Source organism: Alexandromys fortis, unplaced genomic scaffold, assembly GCF_014885135.2.
Source record: "Alexandromys fortis isolate MF-2015 unplaced genomic scaffold, M_Fortis_MF-2015_v1.1 scaffold_48, whole genome shotgun sequence".
NCBI lineage: Eukaryota > Metazoa > Chordata > Mammalia > Rodentia > Cricetidae > Alexandromys > Alexandromys fortis.
Window position 1 is genome coordinate 10,293,704 of NW_026067947.1, and position 19,813 is coordinate 10,313,516.

Sequence of the window (19,813 nt, forward strand, 5' to 3'; positions counted from 1 at the left end):
TTCGCCTAAAATCCTGGTTTTCAAACTTTACTGTGAACCAAAATAACTTAGATAACATTCTATTCAAAATATTGTTGCCCTCTCCCCCAGAATTTATGGATACTGCTTCTGATATGAGACATGAATATTCACATTTCTATCAAGGAACCAGACCATGTTGTCATTTCTGGTCAAGAACATACTTCCAGTTCTGGACAGAGCATTTGCTTCCTTTTTAAAAGCTGAGCATATTCTGTCTTGGTAAATCTTTGGTTAAGATCAGTATTCTATATCAGAATTTGTTTGTGTAAGGGAAATATGAGGCATCATGGATTGCCATCGTGGCTAGATGGTCTGTGTCTATAGGACACAGGTAGAAAAAATGAGCTGGCAAACTACCATGTGAAAGCTGAGCAAAGCAGCTACATGTTGTGGTGTGGGAGGTCCTTCTGTCTTTGTGTTGCTTTTCTTGGTTAATGAATAAACAAACTGCTTTGGCCTGTTGATAGGGCAGAACTTAGGTAGGTAGGGAAGATGGAAATAAATGCTGGGGAGAAGAAGGGCAGAGTCAGAGAGACGATATGGAGCCACCACCAGGGGCAGACATGCCAGAACTTTGCTAGTAGACCACAGCCTCATGGTGATAGACAGATTAATAGAAATGGGTTAAATTAAGATGTAACAGGTAGCCAATAAGAAACTAGAGCTAATGAGCCAAGCAGTTATTTAATTAATACAATTTCTGTGTGGTTATTTCGGGGCTAAGCTAGCCAGGCAGCTCGGACAAACAAGCAGGCCCTACTCCTTCAATTATCTGTGTTGATATTTATAATGTTTTACAAAAAGAGATTCCTAACACATTGATCTTCAAATGAATGACTTTTTGTTTAAGAAAGAAAAGTGCAAGTGTTTTATTACATTACCGGAATCTTCACCAACCAGTAAGGGTCTTTTTCATCTGCTCTCTGTGTTTCCTTGTTTTCCTTGGCTTCCAACAGTTCAGGACTAATTTATCTCTCTCATATAATCCCCGTGAGATTGTTTTCCTTTATTTCTTCTGTTTTATTCCAGTAATATTTTAAATTTACTAACTCCTCTATATATTTTACCATTATCCCCCTCAATTCTCTTGGGTGGGAAAATGTAACAAAATGAGATAATTATTTTCTTCTCTAGCTCCTTCTAATAACAGATTAATTACATTTTGGTAGCCTGGCTTAGGGTATATTAGAATTGACATTTATTAAGTTTTCCTAGTGGGAAGTAAAGGTAGCAAAACAACAGAATAGAAAGACTCTCTGTCCTGACTGGATATACAAATTACAATGCACAGAGCAATTGCCATTGTGAGGTTTCTATAAACAATTGGTACTGTGAAATTTGGGATTCCCTTTTGTGTGTTCCTAGTTCATTAATAAAGTAATTTCAAAATGGATGCAGAAGAAAGTTTGGGGGCCATTTTATTGGCATTTGTGAGATAAACCAAAGTGCAAGGAAGCACTAAATCTCAGCTTAGGAAGAGGGAAATTGATAAAGTGATGAGAGATTCACATTTCTTTTGAATTAGGATCCAACAAAGCAGACAGGTTCAACATGGGTGGTCAGTAAGCTTTGGGACAGTGTCTCAAAAAGAGATAAAAAGAAGAAAAAAGGAGAAGTTATTATTTTTGAGTTAGAGCTTAGGAGAGTGATAAGGTTTAGCAATGAAGATCTGTGAACCACTACATTGGAAGGAGAGCTGGGCATATAATTACACAATCTTATTTAGGGGATAATTATTCCTCCCATCTCTTTAGCATGTCTGAAGGTGAATTAGTCTTCTAAGGGATAGTTTCCTGGCCAAGTAATTCACACCTGTAATACCTCTTAAGGGAAGAGATATGTAAAGTTCTAATTTGACAGGTAGATCAGACTGTTCTATCTCTACCCAGGACCTGAGATCGAACCCAGATTCCAATCCTTTGATCACAGAAAATACTTTTGTTTTAATGGGCCTCAGCAAAGGCCTGAAATGCTCAGCTTTTCAAGTAGCATTTTAAATCACAAGAGGAGCAATTGTGAATCTTCCCTTGCTCTTATTACCAGGGAAACATGGGGTAGAGTTCAAAGCTAACAAGTGAGGGTAGGATGTATTCTCACGCCTTTATGGTTGCTAATATACCTATCTAGCTACCTAACACAATGAAGATGTTTCTGTATTCTAGTCATTGGTGAAACCAGTCATGTTAAATCATAACAGAAAAATTCATAGTGCTTAATCACTAGGAGTCAGCTCCTTTCTGCTCATCCCACCAACATCATTACATGACATCATCAAAAAAGTAATCCTAACTTCTGACATTTACCTGGAGACAGTTGGGGGAGGAGTGGAAGGCAACATTCAATATAGTGACTATGCTTGGCATGAAAGGAACGGGGCTGCCAACGGGAATGATGTGTATTTTCTTTAAATCTAAATGCTGACAGAAACAAGGCTTGGAGGGTAAGGCCCACTGAAAACAAAACTACCCATCTTCTTGGCCTGGTCCAACATGAGAGTCTGCTGTTCAGCAGCACTATGGTGGTCTAGCAGCTACCTGGCTGACTGACAGCTTGGAAAAAGACAAAGCCATTCTCAGAGACACAGCGGGGAAGGCACTGAGCAGGAATTACAAACCTCTGTAGAAAATTACAGGAATATGGTCTATTGAAGAAACAGCTGAAAAATCTAGAAACCAATGCTAAAGAACAAGAGGTTTATCAGTTACCAGAAAAATAATTCAAATTAACCATAATTTTCATTCTTAATAATTTTTTTAAGGCAGAAAAATCAAACTGATAAAGTGACACATGGGATAAAAGTAGAGTATCACAGACATAGAAGATGAAGAAAAAGAATAGATTCTGGGGATAAAGGAAGACTGCAGCAACTGAGTTGAAAAATTTCACAGCCAACTTAGCCAAGAAGAAGAAATAATTTAATTCAAAGACAGAGCATTGGAAATAAGAGAGGCAAAGAAACAAAACACATAATGAAGTGAAAAAGCCTACAAAATTTATGTGACAGAGTCCAACAGAATTATGTATATATTCTGACATTCAGAAAATAAAGCATTAAGTAACAAGTTTGAATAAATGATGGCTGAAATCTATCTTGGAGGAGAAATGGATATAACAATTCAAGAAGTTCAAATAATCCCTCCTAGAGTGAATCCAAATGGATATACACTTAGACACATGATAACCAAACTTCCAAAGTAAGAAATAAAAAGAGACTATTCATACACCAAAAAAGTAGCATAACTCATGTATGAAAAGGAATCTGTAAGATTGTTTGTAGACTTCTCAGCATGAATTTTTCAATCCAATAGAATTAAGATAAACTAATAAAAATGTTGGAAAAATATTTCTGACTAAAAATACAATATCTAACAAAACTTTCTGTTTAAAACTAAGGAGAAATAAAGACTTCCCAAGGTCAACAAAATCAAAAGTTCATAGGGGTTTTTGTTGTTGTTGTTTTTCTTGCCCTGCAATAAATCCTGCAGGAACTCTTCTGAGTTAAAAATGAAAGATGAAAAAGACATGAAAATTTTAATCAAACTCTCATGTAGAGATGTATACATATATGAATGTAGTATTTTAATAATATGACATAGGTGCAAAAGTAATTTTAATTCTAATATTTATAAAGAAAAAAGTATAAAATGAAAATATAAATCTATATTTTTAGTATATATTCTTAAAAATAATTTTTCATCTGCAACGTAAGAGTGGTTGTATAGGGAAAAACCTTCTATTTAGGACGGAATTTAAGTTGAAAGTTTGAAATAAATAATTCTACTTTTAAAATATGCTGTATAATTGCAATGGTGAGCACAAATAATGTGTGTTTATCATATACATACCTATGGAAAATACACAGGAAAATGAGCAAAAACTGAAAACATGCCACTAAAAAAAAATCAAGGAAACACAGAAGAATATATAAAGGAAAAGATGGGTACAAACGTAAAAGATGTACACAAAATCACAAAATGACAATTTCAATTCTTTCCCTGTCAATAATTGTCTTAAATATAAAATGAATTAGAAATACATTTAAAAGACAATTGGCTGAATGGATTTTTAAATATCCAAACTATAGGCTATCTGTAAGAAGTTATATATAGGGGCTGGAGAGGTGGCTACGTGACTCAGAACACTTGTTGCTCTAGCAGAGGACTTGCATTCAATTCCCACCACCCACTTGTTGATTCACAGTCACCTAGAATTCCCACTATACTTTCTTATGACCTCCAAGGGTACACATGTGGCACAATTGCATACATGTAAACAAAACATGCCTACATTAAAGGAATATAAAAAATAGTGCATCAGATAAGACAATCAAAAAACTGAAACAGAAGACAATATTACATCATTGTTAAAAGATCAATGCACAACCATAGGATGGTGTGTGTGTGTGCATGCATGTGCACATATGTGTGTGTGCTTAAGCATTAGAACTTTACAAAATATGAAGCAATGAGGGAAAAATGATTATAGAATCCTTTAGTATCCTACTTTAAGTTTTGGAAAGAAGTAGGAAAAGAACAGGAAGAAAACAGGAAGCCTGAACAAAGTATACCAGTTGACCATAACTGACACCTGCAAATCAACTCTGCATAACATTCTTCACAAGCAGGGCTGGGAAATTCTATAAGACAGTCCATGTGCAATGCATCTCAACAGGCATAAAAAGGTTAGAATAATGCAAAGCATCATCTCAGTACACAATGGGATAAAAATAGAACTAAATAATTAAGAACTGAATACTTTGGGAAAATCCACAAATGTGTCAAAATAGAATATCTGATTCTTACATCATTGATGTGTAGAAAGAAATGAAAGGGAACTTGAAAAATATCTGGAGAGAACTGAAAATATATAGACTTATTTATGCAGCATGAGTTGTAGTAAGAGGTAAATTCATAGTAATAAATAATTTAAAAAAGTTACCTAATCAGAAACCTGGGTTGACAACTAAAAAGTTAGAAAAGAAACTAAACAAAACAGCAACAACAAAAATAGTACTCACAGGGAAATAATAATTATTAAAGCACATCACAAAAATAAAGAACAGGAAAGATATAAGTAAAAATGAAGAGTTCATTCATTAAAAAGTTTGAGAAATTTGGCAAACCTTCATCTAGACTAAGAAAAGGGCTCAAAATAAAAGATAACAAATAAAATATTGCAAACTATAACACAGATAATGTTTCAGTTTAATACCTAAGAAGAAGCAGATTAATTGCCACATACTACCTGCCCAGCTAAGTGATAAAGAAGTAGTGAATTTGAATAATTGAATAATTTATAACCAGTTTAAAAAGTACAAGGCTTAGCTAAAGCCTCCCAAGAAAGAAAGACCCAGGACTAGAGGACTCCATGGAGAATCCTACCCAGCATTTAAAGAGGAATTTGCACCAATTATGCTCAAACCTTCCACAGAATCTTAGGAAAGGAAACATAGCCGGCCTCCATCCCTGAGCTGCTTGATACTATGAGCAGCAGGCATTCATACTGTGCATCCCCATGATCTGCTGTTCTACAAATATTCTCCACATGACATCAGCCAGACAAATTCGTCAACATGAAGGATTTTCCACCAGAGTCACGCAGAATTTATACCTAAAACTTAGAGTTCATGGTGTGAATATCTGCCTATATCTTATGCTACATGGCAGGACTGAAGACAAGTGCCAAATTTCATTTGAGTCAATGAAGAAAAGCAATTGACAAAATTCAACACCATCTTAGGAATTTACAAAAGAATACTTCACAATAAGGCTAAAAAAAAAAAAAAAAAGCCTGTCTCCGTGGAATAGAAACCACATACCAAACAGCCTGCCAACATCCCACTCATTGTTGGAATCTTGAAAGCCTCCTGTGATTGGGAGGAAGGAAAGGATGCCCACCATCACCATTATTGTTTAGCATAGTGCCGAAAGTCCTAGGCAGAAGAATTTGATGATAAAAAGCAGTAAAGGCCTCCAACTTGGAATAGAAAGAAAGCAAAACCTTTGAATATGACATGATCTCGTATAGTGGAAACACAGAAGCAGCTACAAAAGCAGAAGAGGTCTATGAAACTAATAAATCATTTCAGGGAAGCTGCAGGCTGCAAAATCAAGACATACAAAGAACTCAGCAACACTGCTGTTTGCCAAAGACATACAAAGAACTCAGCGACACTGCTGTTTGCCAAAAGGGATCAATCCAAAAAGGAAATCAAGAGAAGTCTTGTCTATGATAGTATCAAAGAGAAATTAATTTAGGAATAATCAAGAGGGGGGGACAAAAACTTATGTCCTAGAAACTACATAATATTGTTGAAAGAACTGATAAAAATGTATACACAAAGAAAACACTCCCTGTTTTTATTGGGAGACTCCACACTTTTCCCAGATCTGTCAACAACTTCTATAAAGTCACTTGAAAACCTCAGTGAAAAGTATTTTGTTAAAGAAAAAATTCCATAAGATCTCAAGGGGGCCATAAATAGCTAAGATTATATTAGAAAAGAACAGCATTGGAAGCCTCATGATTTCAGACTGCAAGACATGTGTCCATAAGTGTGCCCTGCACATAGAATCATAGGTCAGTATGAGGGAGGGGATATCCCAGAATACAAACCATGGAATCCATGACCAAATAAGTTTCAATTATGGTGCCCAAATACAACATAGCAGACTGGCATATACACATTCACACAAAGTCCTTTTAACTAATAAGACCTAGAAAGATGGTTCAGTAGATAGAGTCACTTATGTACAGGTCTGACATCCTGAGTTTGAGTCCAAGGATTTCACAAGATGGTAAGAGAAAATCATTTCATGAAAGTTGTCCTCTGACTTCTAACCTCCAAATGCACTCTGTAGCATGTCTGTACACACACGCACACACACACACACACACACACACACACACACACACACACAGAGAGAGAGAGAGAGAGAGAGAGAGAGAGAGAGAGAAAGTTTAATGTGGTATTATAAGAACTAGATATTCACATTTAAAGGGATAAATTTGAGTTCTGCCTTAATAGCAATAACATCAAACAAAAACTACAGATGTAAGAAAACAACAGTGAAAACGCCACATGTGGGATGAAGATTGTGTATTTGCATATCTTTAGTAAAGGATTACTGCCTAGGGAACACAAACACCCCCTGCAACTTAATAACAAAAAACAAACCAATTAAAAACAGATGAAGGGAACAGGAGAGATGTTTCAGCTATAAAGGGGTAGGTGCATAACTAAAAAAAATTAAAAACAGACTAAGGTCTTGAATAGACATGTTTGTAAGCAAAGATACAATTCATGAAGAAATACAAATCAAAATCACAATGAGATTTTTGTCTCATATCCTATAGAATGGCACACACCACTACACAGAGTAAGAGGGGCAAAGTATGGGAAAATAGCCAATCCTAGAAGGGGACAGTGGAACCTTTAAAAGTGGCCAAAACAGAATAGGGAATCAGTGGGTTCAACGAATTGTAGCCTATGAACTATTGGTGAGAATGAAAAGGTTACAACAGCTTTAGAAAATAGTATAGCTTCTCACTGAAAAGTTAGAGGTTATCATAAGACCCAACAAGCCTCCCTCTTAGAATATATCCAAAATAATAAAACCAGCATCCCAAACAAGTATTTGTATACTCATGATCACTGCACCATTATCATCATAGTTGCCAGAAAATGGAAGCCATCTAATTGTTCATGAATGGACATATAATAAAATACAGCGCACATACAGTGAAATATTACTCAGCCTTAAAGAGAAGAAAATACTTATGTGCACTCCAACATGGATGAACCATGAGGACACATGAAATAAGATAAGATCGTTACATGAAGAAAATTCTGTTGATTCCAGTTACATGAAGCACCTAGACAAGTCAAATTTATACTAATGGAAGCAGTAGTATAAATGGAAGGGAAGAAGGGAAGATAAGAAGTCATTGATTAATGGGTTTATAAATCAGTTTTGCAAAATGAAAACTGCTAGAGATCCATCACAAGGAGTTTACACTAATGTATACAGAAAGGAGCTAAGACGGTAAATTTCATGTTCTTTGCTTCTTACCACTATAAAAAAAGAAGATATAGGAGTACATATTAATCTTTACATATATGAATTTCTTTGAGATGTTAAATTCAACATCTGATTCCAGGTCTGTAGGAAAGCCTGGAGCTATGGGTCTTTACTGACGGCTAGTGTTAATTTTGCTCCAGGAAGCAAACATTTAGGAGCAAAACTTGTAAAATGTCTAGGTCCCACTCATCGTGGGTGTGGTTGTTTGAATGTAATTGGTCCCCATAATCTCATAGGGAGTGGCACTATTAGGAGGTGTGACTTTTTTAGAGTTGGCGTGGCCTTGTTGGAGAAAGTGTGTCACTATGGGAGTGACTTTTGAGGCTTCGTATGCTCAGACTACTGCCCAGTGAGTCAGTTGACTTTCTATTGCCCTCAAGCCAAGATGTAGCCAGCACCATGCCTGCCTGCATGCAGCCATGATCCCCAATATTATGGCAATGGACTGAACTTCTGAAACTGTAAGCAAGTCACCTCAATTAATTTTCTTCCTTATAAGAGTTGCCATAGTCATAGTGTCTCTTCGCAGCAATAGAAATCGTACCTAAGACAGCGAGTGTGTTCAAGAACTCATGACCTTAATAAACCCCATTCACCCATTCATATGATTAATGCTGAGTTAACTGAGATGTCATTAACACTGAATCTTGAGGGTAGATCCATTTAATCGTCAATCTAAGCCATTGCCGCAGGTAGCTCTCTCCTTCATATAATCAGGAGAAGCAGGACAAAGCTTGAACTTGGTGTAATGACCCAAGTTCAATGTGTCTATCTTTCCAGTTTCATTATCCATGAGCATAACATAAGCCAAGACTCGATAGAAAGAAAGAAAGAAAGAAAGAAAGAAAGAAAGAAAGAAAGAAAGAAAGAAAGAGGAAAAAAATTGCCAGGTATTCAGTACTTATTACAAGACCACAGCCTGTGTTATTTTTCTACCCTGAAGAAACTGTGGCTCCTAGAGACTCCTAAAACAATTGATTTGTCTTTTGAGTAAGGCGTGTGGTTCTTAATAAAGAGTGAGTGAAAATGAACATGGCCAAGGACAAATTATAAACTGGATGCCAGCACAACTGTTTCTGAAACCTTGTAGAAGGAGCATGATAGCCAGGAATCTATCTCTGTGGTGTTCCACATACAGCTCTTTTGCATCGTGACATGTTCCTATAGAAACAGAAGCCCTTAAAAACACTGTGATACCTTGATTCATGAAGTCTAGAAAACAGATTTGCTGAATAAAGTGAATCCATTGAATGAACTGGGAAAGTGTCAATATTCTTGCCTTTTCAACACTATATGACGTAGAAAATAAACAACAACCACAACAAAAAATCCATGTTACAGCTGCAAAGTATGGCCTGGATTCAACAAGCTGAAAGCCCCAGAGTTCATGTACCCTGAACCCAGTTGCCAATCCCCAAGTGTGTACTTTGTGGTAACTGGACTATAGAGTAAAATCGTCATTCAAAGAAACCCGCCCTGGCCCTGAAACCAGAGCCAGTGAAAGAAACACACCCTGGCCCTGAAACCAGAACCAAAGAAATACACACAGACCCTGAAACCAGAGTCAAAGAAACACACTTTGGCTCTGGAACCAAAGTGGGAAGAAAAAATAAAACATACCCTGGTCTTAAAACTAGACCATAAAGGCTATAAAGGGCCAGTGAAATAAACACATTTTGGCCCTGCAACTAGAGCCAAATCTGCCCCTGACCAACAGAGCATGAATCCAACCAAGCCCAGAGCAGGAAAACCACCCAATCCCTGAGCACAAAACCAACCAGTCCCTGAGCATAAAATCCTGATGGAGGAAGGTCATTGGTTAATTAATAAAGAAACTGCTTGGCCCTGATGGGTTAGAACATAGGTGGGTGGAGTAAACAGAACAGAATGCTGGGAGGAAGAGGAAGTGAGCTCAGATGCCAAGCCGCTGCTCAGTGAGGCAGATGCACACTCCTCTCCAGGGCAGACACAATGCAGCCAGCCGCCAGGTCAGACATGCTGAATCTTCCCTGGTAAGACTGATGCTACACAGATTACTAAAAATGGGTTAGTCAAAATATGAGAATTAGCCCGTAAGAGGCTAGAGCTAGTGGGCCAAGCAGTGTTTAAATGAATACAGTTTATGTGTTGTTATTTTGGAGCATAAGCTAGCCAGGCAGCCAGGAGCCAGGCTGTGGGAAGAGGCCCGCAGCTCCCACAACAAAATCCAGCAAATCTCTGAGCTTGTCCTTGCCCAGGAATTGAAATCCGACCAATTGCCACCCTGAAAATCATTACCCTAGAAAAACTTCACCCCAAGAAGTCATGTATAAGCCCTGTGCCTGTTCAGTTTTCTGCTGCCTTTTTCCACCCTGGCAGAGGCAGTCACCCTCCTGGATTATTCCCTCCTAATAAATCTCTTGGAATAGGTTTGGGTGATAACCTTTTTTTCACAGGATTAGAGAGAAGCAGAGAAATAACCACTTTTTGCTATGGAGCAGAGCGGGCAGAACTGTAACACTTTTGCTGGGGAAACCTTTCCCTAGCTGAGCAGAGTTGTTGCACTCTGGGGAACTGAAGCAGAACTGTAACAACTGGGGAAACCTTGTTACAGTGGGGAAACCTTTCTTTGGAAGAAGGCTGTAAGCTACTGCAATTACAGTAACTTTTTTGGCTCATGACTACAAGGATCCCTTTCCATCCAAACTGTAATGCTTACAAGGACAAAATTCAGCAGAGTGCTAGTTCTGGTTCCTACTGGCTGGAGCCAATCCTGCAAAGCTCTTCTCAGTTCTGCCTTTAGTGATTTCATGTTGAAATCCACAAAGGTAGAAATTGATAGGCACCACAACCAAGTTCCTTGATACATTGATTCTCTGAGTAAGATATTGAACATATTCTATCTTCACATGATTTATGAGTATGAAAAGCCCAGATGATATTCATTATCTATTTCTTTTATTATATGCTATATCTGCTTCTTTATATGTTCTTTATATGTTCAAGCGTTCTAAGTGAAGGCTTGGAATTTAAAGATGTAATTTATAACCAAAGTATCAGGGAAGAAAGGGTATAGGACCAAGACATAGGATAAAGACATCACGAGGAAGAAATGATATGAATTCCTAAGTTCTTTTCTACAAAATTTATCAACACACCATATATAGTTTAATATCTACTTCATATGAAGTTCTTGGTTACAGGGCTTTACAGACACGGGACTACGGACACAGCTCATTTTGTAGAACCCTTGTCTAGTATGCATGAAGCCATGGAATCCAACCCCAGTACCCCATAAAGTGGGCATGTTCATAACCACCTATAACACCAGCACTGGGGAGATAAAGGCTGGGGGATTAGAATTTCAAGGTCATCCTTAACTACGTAATGATCTCAGAGAGAGCTTGTGTTGCATGAGGCCCTGTCTTAAAAAATAAACTGACAATTAATGATCTAACAGGAGCTAAGAGCAAGAACTATCTTTTATTAACCTCTGGAGTTTTATAATTCATACTGACACACTTGAAAGTCTCTCTTCTGTTCTTTAAGCAAACACTTCTGTCAGAAAATAAAGTTACTTAAAATGAGTGTTTATTGCATTGTAGCAATATATATTTTTTGTTGTGGGTTTATACAAGAGTTAAGGACATATTGTTAAGTACAATGAAATAGCATTTGGACAGATATAAGAAGGTCAATGCAGTTACACAGTTTTGATAATGCATAATGGCCTTTTATCTTTATGTAGATGGTCAAAGGAGGTTAAAAAGCGATCGGTGGTTTAAATCCTACTAAAGAATTACAGAAGAATGATTTAAAGTACTGTGCTAATGAATGCATGAGCAAAAATGTTCTAAATGAAGTCAAAAGTGTTTTCCTTGGAATAAGAAAGAGTTTCTTCCTATATTTATATAATTAATCTTTAGATCTTCAAACCTTTCATCAAAAGGGAAAAGGCTATGCTTGATTCGACTTCTTGGCAGAGAAATCATTGAGAGATCTTGAAATGGTTTCTTTGCACAAAAACTACTTGGCAGTCACCATAAGCCCTGCAATGCCTACATTAAAGTGGCATTTCGTATCCACACTGGGGTTTACCACTCAGCAAGCTGTTGGGACACTCACTAGCTTGGATGTCTCAAGCTTCATCTCAGTGGGAAAAAAAGAAAAGATAAACCAGAAGTTTGGCTACTGCGTGATTCTTTCCATGTATGAAATAAAGGAAAGTATAGTCAAAAGAGCAAGGTGGGACTGCTGAGGAAGAGTCTTTTCAGTCGTTCCTATATCTTGACCTCAGCACTGTATATGTAATGCTACATAAGTGACTGCCATAGAGCTAGCTAATGGCCAGTTTCCTTACTCTACTATCTGCTGTACTTGCCTATCACACAGTCACTGGAGAAACATAGTTAAGGATACCCCAGACAACCCTATGTTATTATTGCAATTCTCTGTGAATCTGTAATTGCTTTCAAGTACAGTGGGGTTTTTCATTTGTTTTAAACAAAGATGTACTTTTCTGATTGTAAGAAATCTTCTGCCATATGAGCCCCCTAATGCCTGTGGTATAGAAGTTATTGCTATATTTAGAAATAGTAGTAGGAAAAGCATGTATAAACTTCTTATTCTGGAACAAGTACTGCGTTAAGGACTGCCTTATGTTCTTGTTAACTTCTGCAGTAAAACGTACAGACATAAGGGACTTAGGGGGAAGAGTTTGTTCTCACTGATGCAGGTCAATGTCCATCACTGAAGTGAAGTCATTGTGGCAGGAGTTTGAGACAGCTGCTCATATTGCATCTAAAGTCAAGAATCAGAGAGTAACAAATGCATGCATGCACGCTAGTGCTCAGCTCACTTTCTGCAATTTATACAGCCTTGCCCAGAGAATGGTCCTATTCACAATGAACACTGGCCTTCCCATATCAATTAAACAATCAGAATAACCCCCCAAGACATACCCAAAGGTCCATCTCCCAAATGATTCTAATTTTGTCAAGCTGACAATTAAACGTAACCACCACTAGTGCTTTCTGCACAGTATGTGTATTTTTCTCTTAGTCCACCAAATAACTTTGCGAGTGTAAAGATTCTGTGCTTCTGCTTTGTAATACCTCACCCACAGGAGCATGAGTTGTTGGGGATTTAGGAAACAAAGAAGTCATAAGTGAATCAGCCCAGAGGAAAACAGACAGAATGTCGGTATTAGAGAACTTGGAAGTGATGCATCGTGCTGATGAGAAAAGAAGAAAACCATCACTCTCATAGAGAGTTGTGTTAAGCGTCTCCTTATGTATATCTTTCTAATCAGGGAGGCCAGATTTTAAACCTAGAAAGACACACCCAGACCCCCACCCCCATGCCTTATCCAGAAGACTAGGAAAAGCCTAAAATTTGTGGTCTGATATGGTGATATGGTGATATCTCCTCAATAAAAAGAGAGAGAGAGATTGGAATTGGTGTGTTGTCTCTGGGTATTTTTATAGGACGATGAGGTAATGGCTAAAAGCAATAGATAAAGGTTAAAATCATATGAAATCCTAAACTTTCAAAAGCACGAGCCTTAATAGTCTCCACTGGCAATATTCCCAGTGATGCTTCTGCAGGCCAGCTGCGACAAACAGGCTTGCCGAATATTCAGTGACGTAGTAAAACATTGGACTCGTGGATTTCCCAAACGGTATTGCCACTGCATATCCAGTTAAGGGATTATTGTTTGATTATCGCTCCTGAGAAATGGTACTAACTTGGAAACAGGGAGAACTTTCGTTTTCGAGGGTTCCATTGGCCACTTTAAATGCCCTTGATATGTGACCAAGAGTCATTTAATTAATTAAATAGAAACAGTTGTACATTGCATAGATGAATCCCCACAGGTTTTCATAGATAACGTCAGGGTACTGTGATGCCGGTCATTGGTAAGTAGTTGAAAGCTGCACCTCCCAAGTAGAAGAGGCCGGCTGCATGAGGCTTCGCAGCACTGAGGGATTGCTGCCATCTAGTAGCTCACAGGAGAAATACTGGCCCTCAGGTCTCCTGGCTTCAGCAAATGAATGCCTGCAAGAATCCATCAGCTGCTCCAGAGTGATGTGGGTAATGTGACTGGTGGTTTTGTCATTGCAGGGCTATTGGGGACCACTGGACTTTTCCTTCCTTAGGTAGGGTTTAAGTATGAGCAAAGACTGTGTCTTATGCTGCCCTCCTGTTGTCACCACCAACGTCCTCTAGTAGAACTGTCTTCTCTGTGCATGCCACATGGAGCAGAAACGGCCTGTTTCCTTTTCCTCTCAGCCTGCTCTAGGCCAGTGTTTGGCCGAATCTGAGTAAATATCATTATGAAAAACCCTCCATAAGCTAAACTGCATCTCAAGTGAACAAGCGGTAATCATATAGTAGAATGTTTAAAAAAAAACTATTCGGTATGCAAAATTTGACAGAACTCTGATAGTTATGCCCTAGAAGTCACTAGAGCTTATGGTGACAACTGATGCATTTTCAGGATTAGATAACACCAGAAGCAAATGGAGTAAACAACAGGAAAATATTTGATATATGATTTCATTTTTATAAGTGAAAGATGTGGAAATCGGTCTTATCTCTATGCTATCCAAAAGGTAATATGTCCGTAGCTGGAATATTACAAACACCTCTTAAACTAGACACATTTTCTGCTTTCTGTGTGTCTGATAGCGTGCAAATCCAAACTCTGTAAAAGCGATACATAGTTTTTTGACAAATACACCCATGTGTGGCGCACAGTTTGATTTATATAAAGTCATTTTGAATGCAGAGGCAGAATTCCTCCTGAACAGATGAAAATATCTGCCTAGAGTGATAAATGCATGTGTGGAGAAAGATAGGGTTGTAAGAAGGAATTTTTTTATGAGAAAGGTTTCTAACATTATTTCAAATTTTCCCTTTAAAACATCTTCGAGAAGACTTGATTTTATGTCTATTTTTCTGTCAGTTTGGATGTTTACCTAATCTGAGAAGGAGTCTGTTCTGCCAAAATAGTTTCCTGTGACACAACATAGCTTATGTGGGATTTATAAATTGGAGAAGATGTCAACAAAGCATAAGTACTTTATCCCAGTGCTTCACAAGCTGTGGGTTGTGACCTCGTTAGGGGTCAAATAATCCCTTCACAGAGGTCACATAGCAGATATCCTGCATGTCAGATATTATATTATAATTCATACTACTAACAAAATTATAGTTATAAAGTACTAACAAAATAATTTTATGGTTGGGGAGTCACCATAAATTAAGGAATGGTATGAGAGGGTTGCAACATTAGGCAGATTGAGAACTACTGCTTTATATGTTCATGAACTCACAATTGACACAACTAGACCAATAGCAACAAATGGAGATCAATACAGCTAGCCAGTGGATGAAGATAATACCAGGTAACCTCATTCACCTTCAGTCTCTGATGCAAGTTTGGCCACAAACTTCAGTAATGTGTAGTGCTCAATTTCTCTACAGTCTGAACTCAACTCTATAGCTTAGCAATGTAAATGTTACTTTTACCAAAATATATATACATACATACACACACACATGCGCATGTACAGATAATGGGACACGAATTCTTAATATTCTTCATATATTTTGATTTGTGTATCTTTGTTATTTAAATATTGATTATAGCATACCATTTTAATCATGCTTAATATTTATTAAGATATTTTGTTAGTATCTTATTACTTAAGTGTTCAGTGGGTCTGCCCTAAGTATCTGTTCCATTAGCCCTATTATATTTATGCTATGATTTTGTAGACCATACTAGTAATATGTTATTCTTGGTACAATATTATAATATACAGTATTTTTCTTATAAATAGTTAGACTTGTACTCCGTTTGTCAATTTCATTCATCACTATAAAGTTACTCTTTGAATTTTGGATTATTATGAATCTGAGGTATGCACCCTGAAATGTCAACAGCCTACTGGTTCATCTAACTTTAGCTTCACATGTGCTCTCAGCTCCCACGTATACATTGTAGCACCCCATTATACAGTAACCTTCTCAACTTTAGTTGTACCTAGCAACTTTGGGGGAGAAAGAGAAAACATGTTACAAGTTTGAGGTATGACTGGTTTAGAGTCAGTGTAGAATCAGTCTGGGCAAGGTAGTAAGACCTTACCCAAAAATTTAAAAAATTACAAGAGTTCTGTGGATGCAATACTGTAGCAAAGTGCTGGCTGCGTAGCAAATATGAAGCCCCAGGTTTAATTAAGTCCTTTGTTTAAAAAGAAAAGTCACCAGCTATGGTTTGAGTGTGTCTAAGAAATAGGTCTATAGGGGTTGAAGAGGGGCTCAGCAGTTAAGAGCACTTGCTGCTCTTGCAGAGGACTCAGGTTCAGTTCCTAGCATCCCCAATGGGGGCTGATAGCCACCTGTAACTCTAGTTCCAGGGAATCTAATGCCTTCTTCTGGCCTGTGTGTACTACATATGTGTGGTGCATATACATACATGTGGGCAAAACATGTATACATATAAAAAATAAATTGTTTTAAAAGTAAGTGGGCCTTCACCCTGTGTGACCTGTGTGACCCTATCTATGTGCATACATACTCTAAGTCCTCATTTAGATCATGTATATTTTGGATTTAAATGTTGTCTTCAGCATGATCTGAAAGCTTCAGTTCTATGAAATTAGATTACAAGAAGTGCGAGATTTTTAAATAAGGTACAAACTACACAAGAAAATGACTCCATCTGGTCAATCAAGAATTCTTCCACCTACACTAACTAAGCTCAGAAGAAAGCACAAATCTTTCAGAAGGACTTTATTTATTTATTTGGATGAGGCTAAATATGATGTGTTTTCTTTCAGGGAAGCAGTCATTCTTTAATATTATTGATAGGTCAGCAAAGTGCAATGTATCAATATGAGTGTGTTCTTGAGCGCAATCAGAGAGAATGTATACACAGTTTTCTAAATTTCTGCAGCAAATGCGGGTGATTTCTTCTAAATAGGATGAGCACTGTGTTGGGTACTGGTGATGGAGGGATGGTAGAACTCTTGATTTTAAGGAGAAATTGACAAAAGTCAACAATATAAGGATTATCTAAAGGATACAGAGAGTGGGGAGGGGAGAGAGAGAAAGCAGACATAGAGACAGAAAGACAGAGAGGGGGGCATGAGGGAGAGGGGAGGGATGAAGGGAGGGAGAGAAAGCAGGAAGGAGAATGCTGTGTTGCAGAACAGAAGCGGTATCTGTCAAAGAAAGGGCCACTCTAGCATACAGAATCAGGAAACTTGCCAAATGTATTTTCGTGTTTTGTTTCTTTCCCTGTTGCTTCTCTTAAATTTTTAAATTTTTGTCCATTTGAACGTGGAATAAATTTTTTAAGAGAATCCTCCATAGGGGGTAAGAATGTTTGGTATCTTGATCTTCACGGAGGAGGATACAAAATCCATCAAGTTACATCCATATAGCAGTTGCAGTCTATCTTATATAAATCACAAATTAAATTTTAATAACCCATCCAAACATACAGTGCCGTGTGCTTTCCATCAGAAAAAAAAAAAAATAGCTCCCTGTCTCTGATGATCTATAGTAAGTAACTGTATCACAAAATGAAAAAGGCCAAGGTGCTTCTTCTTTCTGTAATAATTTGTTATTATTTTCTTACTGTTTCTAGCTGAGAGTCCCGATTTCTCGAGAACACTTTTGAAAAGAGTGACACTTGTCAAAGTGGGCGGTGAAGTTGTCATTGAGTGTAAGCCAAAAGCATCTCCAAGACCTGTCTACACCTGGAGAAAGGGACGGGAACTATTAAGAGAAAATGAAAGGTATGATGTTGAAATATTTTTAATATTTGATTAACCTGTAATAATTTGTCTGCTGTAATTGAGCAAATACTCAAAGCTGCATAAGACAGGGGTAATATTGACTTCCATGCTCCTTCATAATATCGGGGTTCTAGAAAGCCTTCCACACAGAGAAAGATTGCATTAACCCTGTGAGGACTCACATTGCTTGTAGCGGGTAAGCAACTGAAAATAAACCTTTAGCCATATAAATATATATGTGTGTGTGTGTCCATCATAATTCCTTGGCTTAGTCAAACCGGTTTAGTATGACAGCTTTTCAAACATTTGGCCCTATCTGTTGTTTTCTGGTGTTATATAGGTGGCCTATAGCCTGCTTGATTCTTTAGTCATTTGTATCTCCTTAAGGGACCCGATTTGTTCTAATATCTGAATTTGCCATTGCTTCTGCTTCCTATTACACATGAATTACATTTAGAAAGCATATTGTTTAAAGGGTGTAAATGTGTATGGGTTACTTGGAGGTTGACATCAGATAGTACCAAGTGGCACATAGCTCCAAGACCTTGTCTGGGCTGTCACCCCTGTAAAATACCCTCTACCATTTTCTGTAATTTATTCAATCTGCTGGAAAGGGGTAATTATGCATGAGCCTGTGTTTGTCACCCATAAGACAGGATTTACCAGCTGTATACATAATGATTTTAATTGATGTTAAAGGGCAAGTATTCATAGATCCAATAAGGAAGTGTTTAAAGATGTGTGTATCTACCCTTTTACACCTGCACACCTTCAAATTTGCATATACAAATTAGATCGCTGTGCTGATGATTTGTCCTTCTTAATAATTTCTATAAACAAACTTGATACAGTTTCTATGTGATATATGTCCACACACATATTAACTTCAGAAGAGACATCCATTTCTGATGTCTTATATATTCGGGAGACAGCATAGTCCACTGAATACTGGAATGGCATTCAAGTTTTAAGGCAAATAATTTTTATTTTAATTAGCATATATTAACTATATATAATGGACCTTATTGTGACATTTTGTGCCTATGGATCATTTATTTTAATCATATGCACCCTCTTACCCCTCTCTTATCCTTTTCCACTGCTGCAGGTTCCTTTTCACTCCTCCACATAATCTCCCTTCTATTTTCATGTCTTGTATTTTTGCTTTTTGGTGACTCAGCAAGTTCCCTTAGGGTTACTTATAGGAACATGGGCAACTATCAGTGGCCATACCACTGAAGATTTATCTCTTCCTCCTCCAGCAACCACTACCAGCCAATAAGTCCAAGAGGAGTAGGGCGTCATGACTCTTACCTCTTTCGATAAAATAACGTCTAGGATCAGAGTATGGACAGGATTTGTGCAGACAAGTACAGCTGTTGCAGTTCAAGCATGTAGCAGCCCGCCTTAACATATCCAGAAGATAGCGTTCTACAATAATCTGCAGTCTGAATCTCTCTACCCCCCTTTTCCTTTATGCTTCCTGAACTTTGGAAGGGATGGCATAGATTACCCACTGAAATCCAAACATTCAGCTGTAGCGTGTTCTCATCACTTGCCTCAGTATGAACCCCATAGAAAGCACCAGCTATGGCCAAAAGAAACTCTTCTTTCCAAACTTGGAAGCACAGCTTGTCCTTGGGCATTCAGATAGGTATTTAGAAGGTGCAACAGTACTAAAAAGCAGAATTTCTTACTAAAACATGAGAAACATTCCATTCTGCCTTAATGTTTCTTGAAATGTGGTATGTTAGATTACATTAAATGGTTAATATTCCTTTGAATATAATTGAAATATAAGTAATGTGTACCAAATACATTGCTTAGAAAATGCTGCATTTTTATTGAAAATAGATTTTTCCTCCATAGAATACATTCCAAATGCATATTTCCCTCCCTCCACTCCTCCTGGTCCTGCACCAC

At 37.6% G+C, this 19,813-nt stretch overlaps 1 protein-coding gene across 3 annotated transcripts in view; it reads left to right on the top strand.

Moving 5' to 3' along the window:
• Positions 1-19,813, top strand: part of LOC126506109 (contactin-4) — a 997,903-nt gene that overhangs the window by 822,415 nt on the left and 155,675 nt on the right. For all 3 annotated transcript variants that reach the window (XM_050149411.1, XM_050149413.1, XM_050149412.1), the window contains one exon: positions 17,740-17,890. In XM_050149411.1, the coding sequence (XP_050005368.1) occupies positions 17,740-17,890 (151 nt within the window). The remainder of the gene's footprint in view (positions 1-17,739; positions 17,891-19,813) is intronic.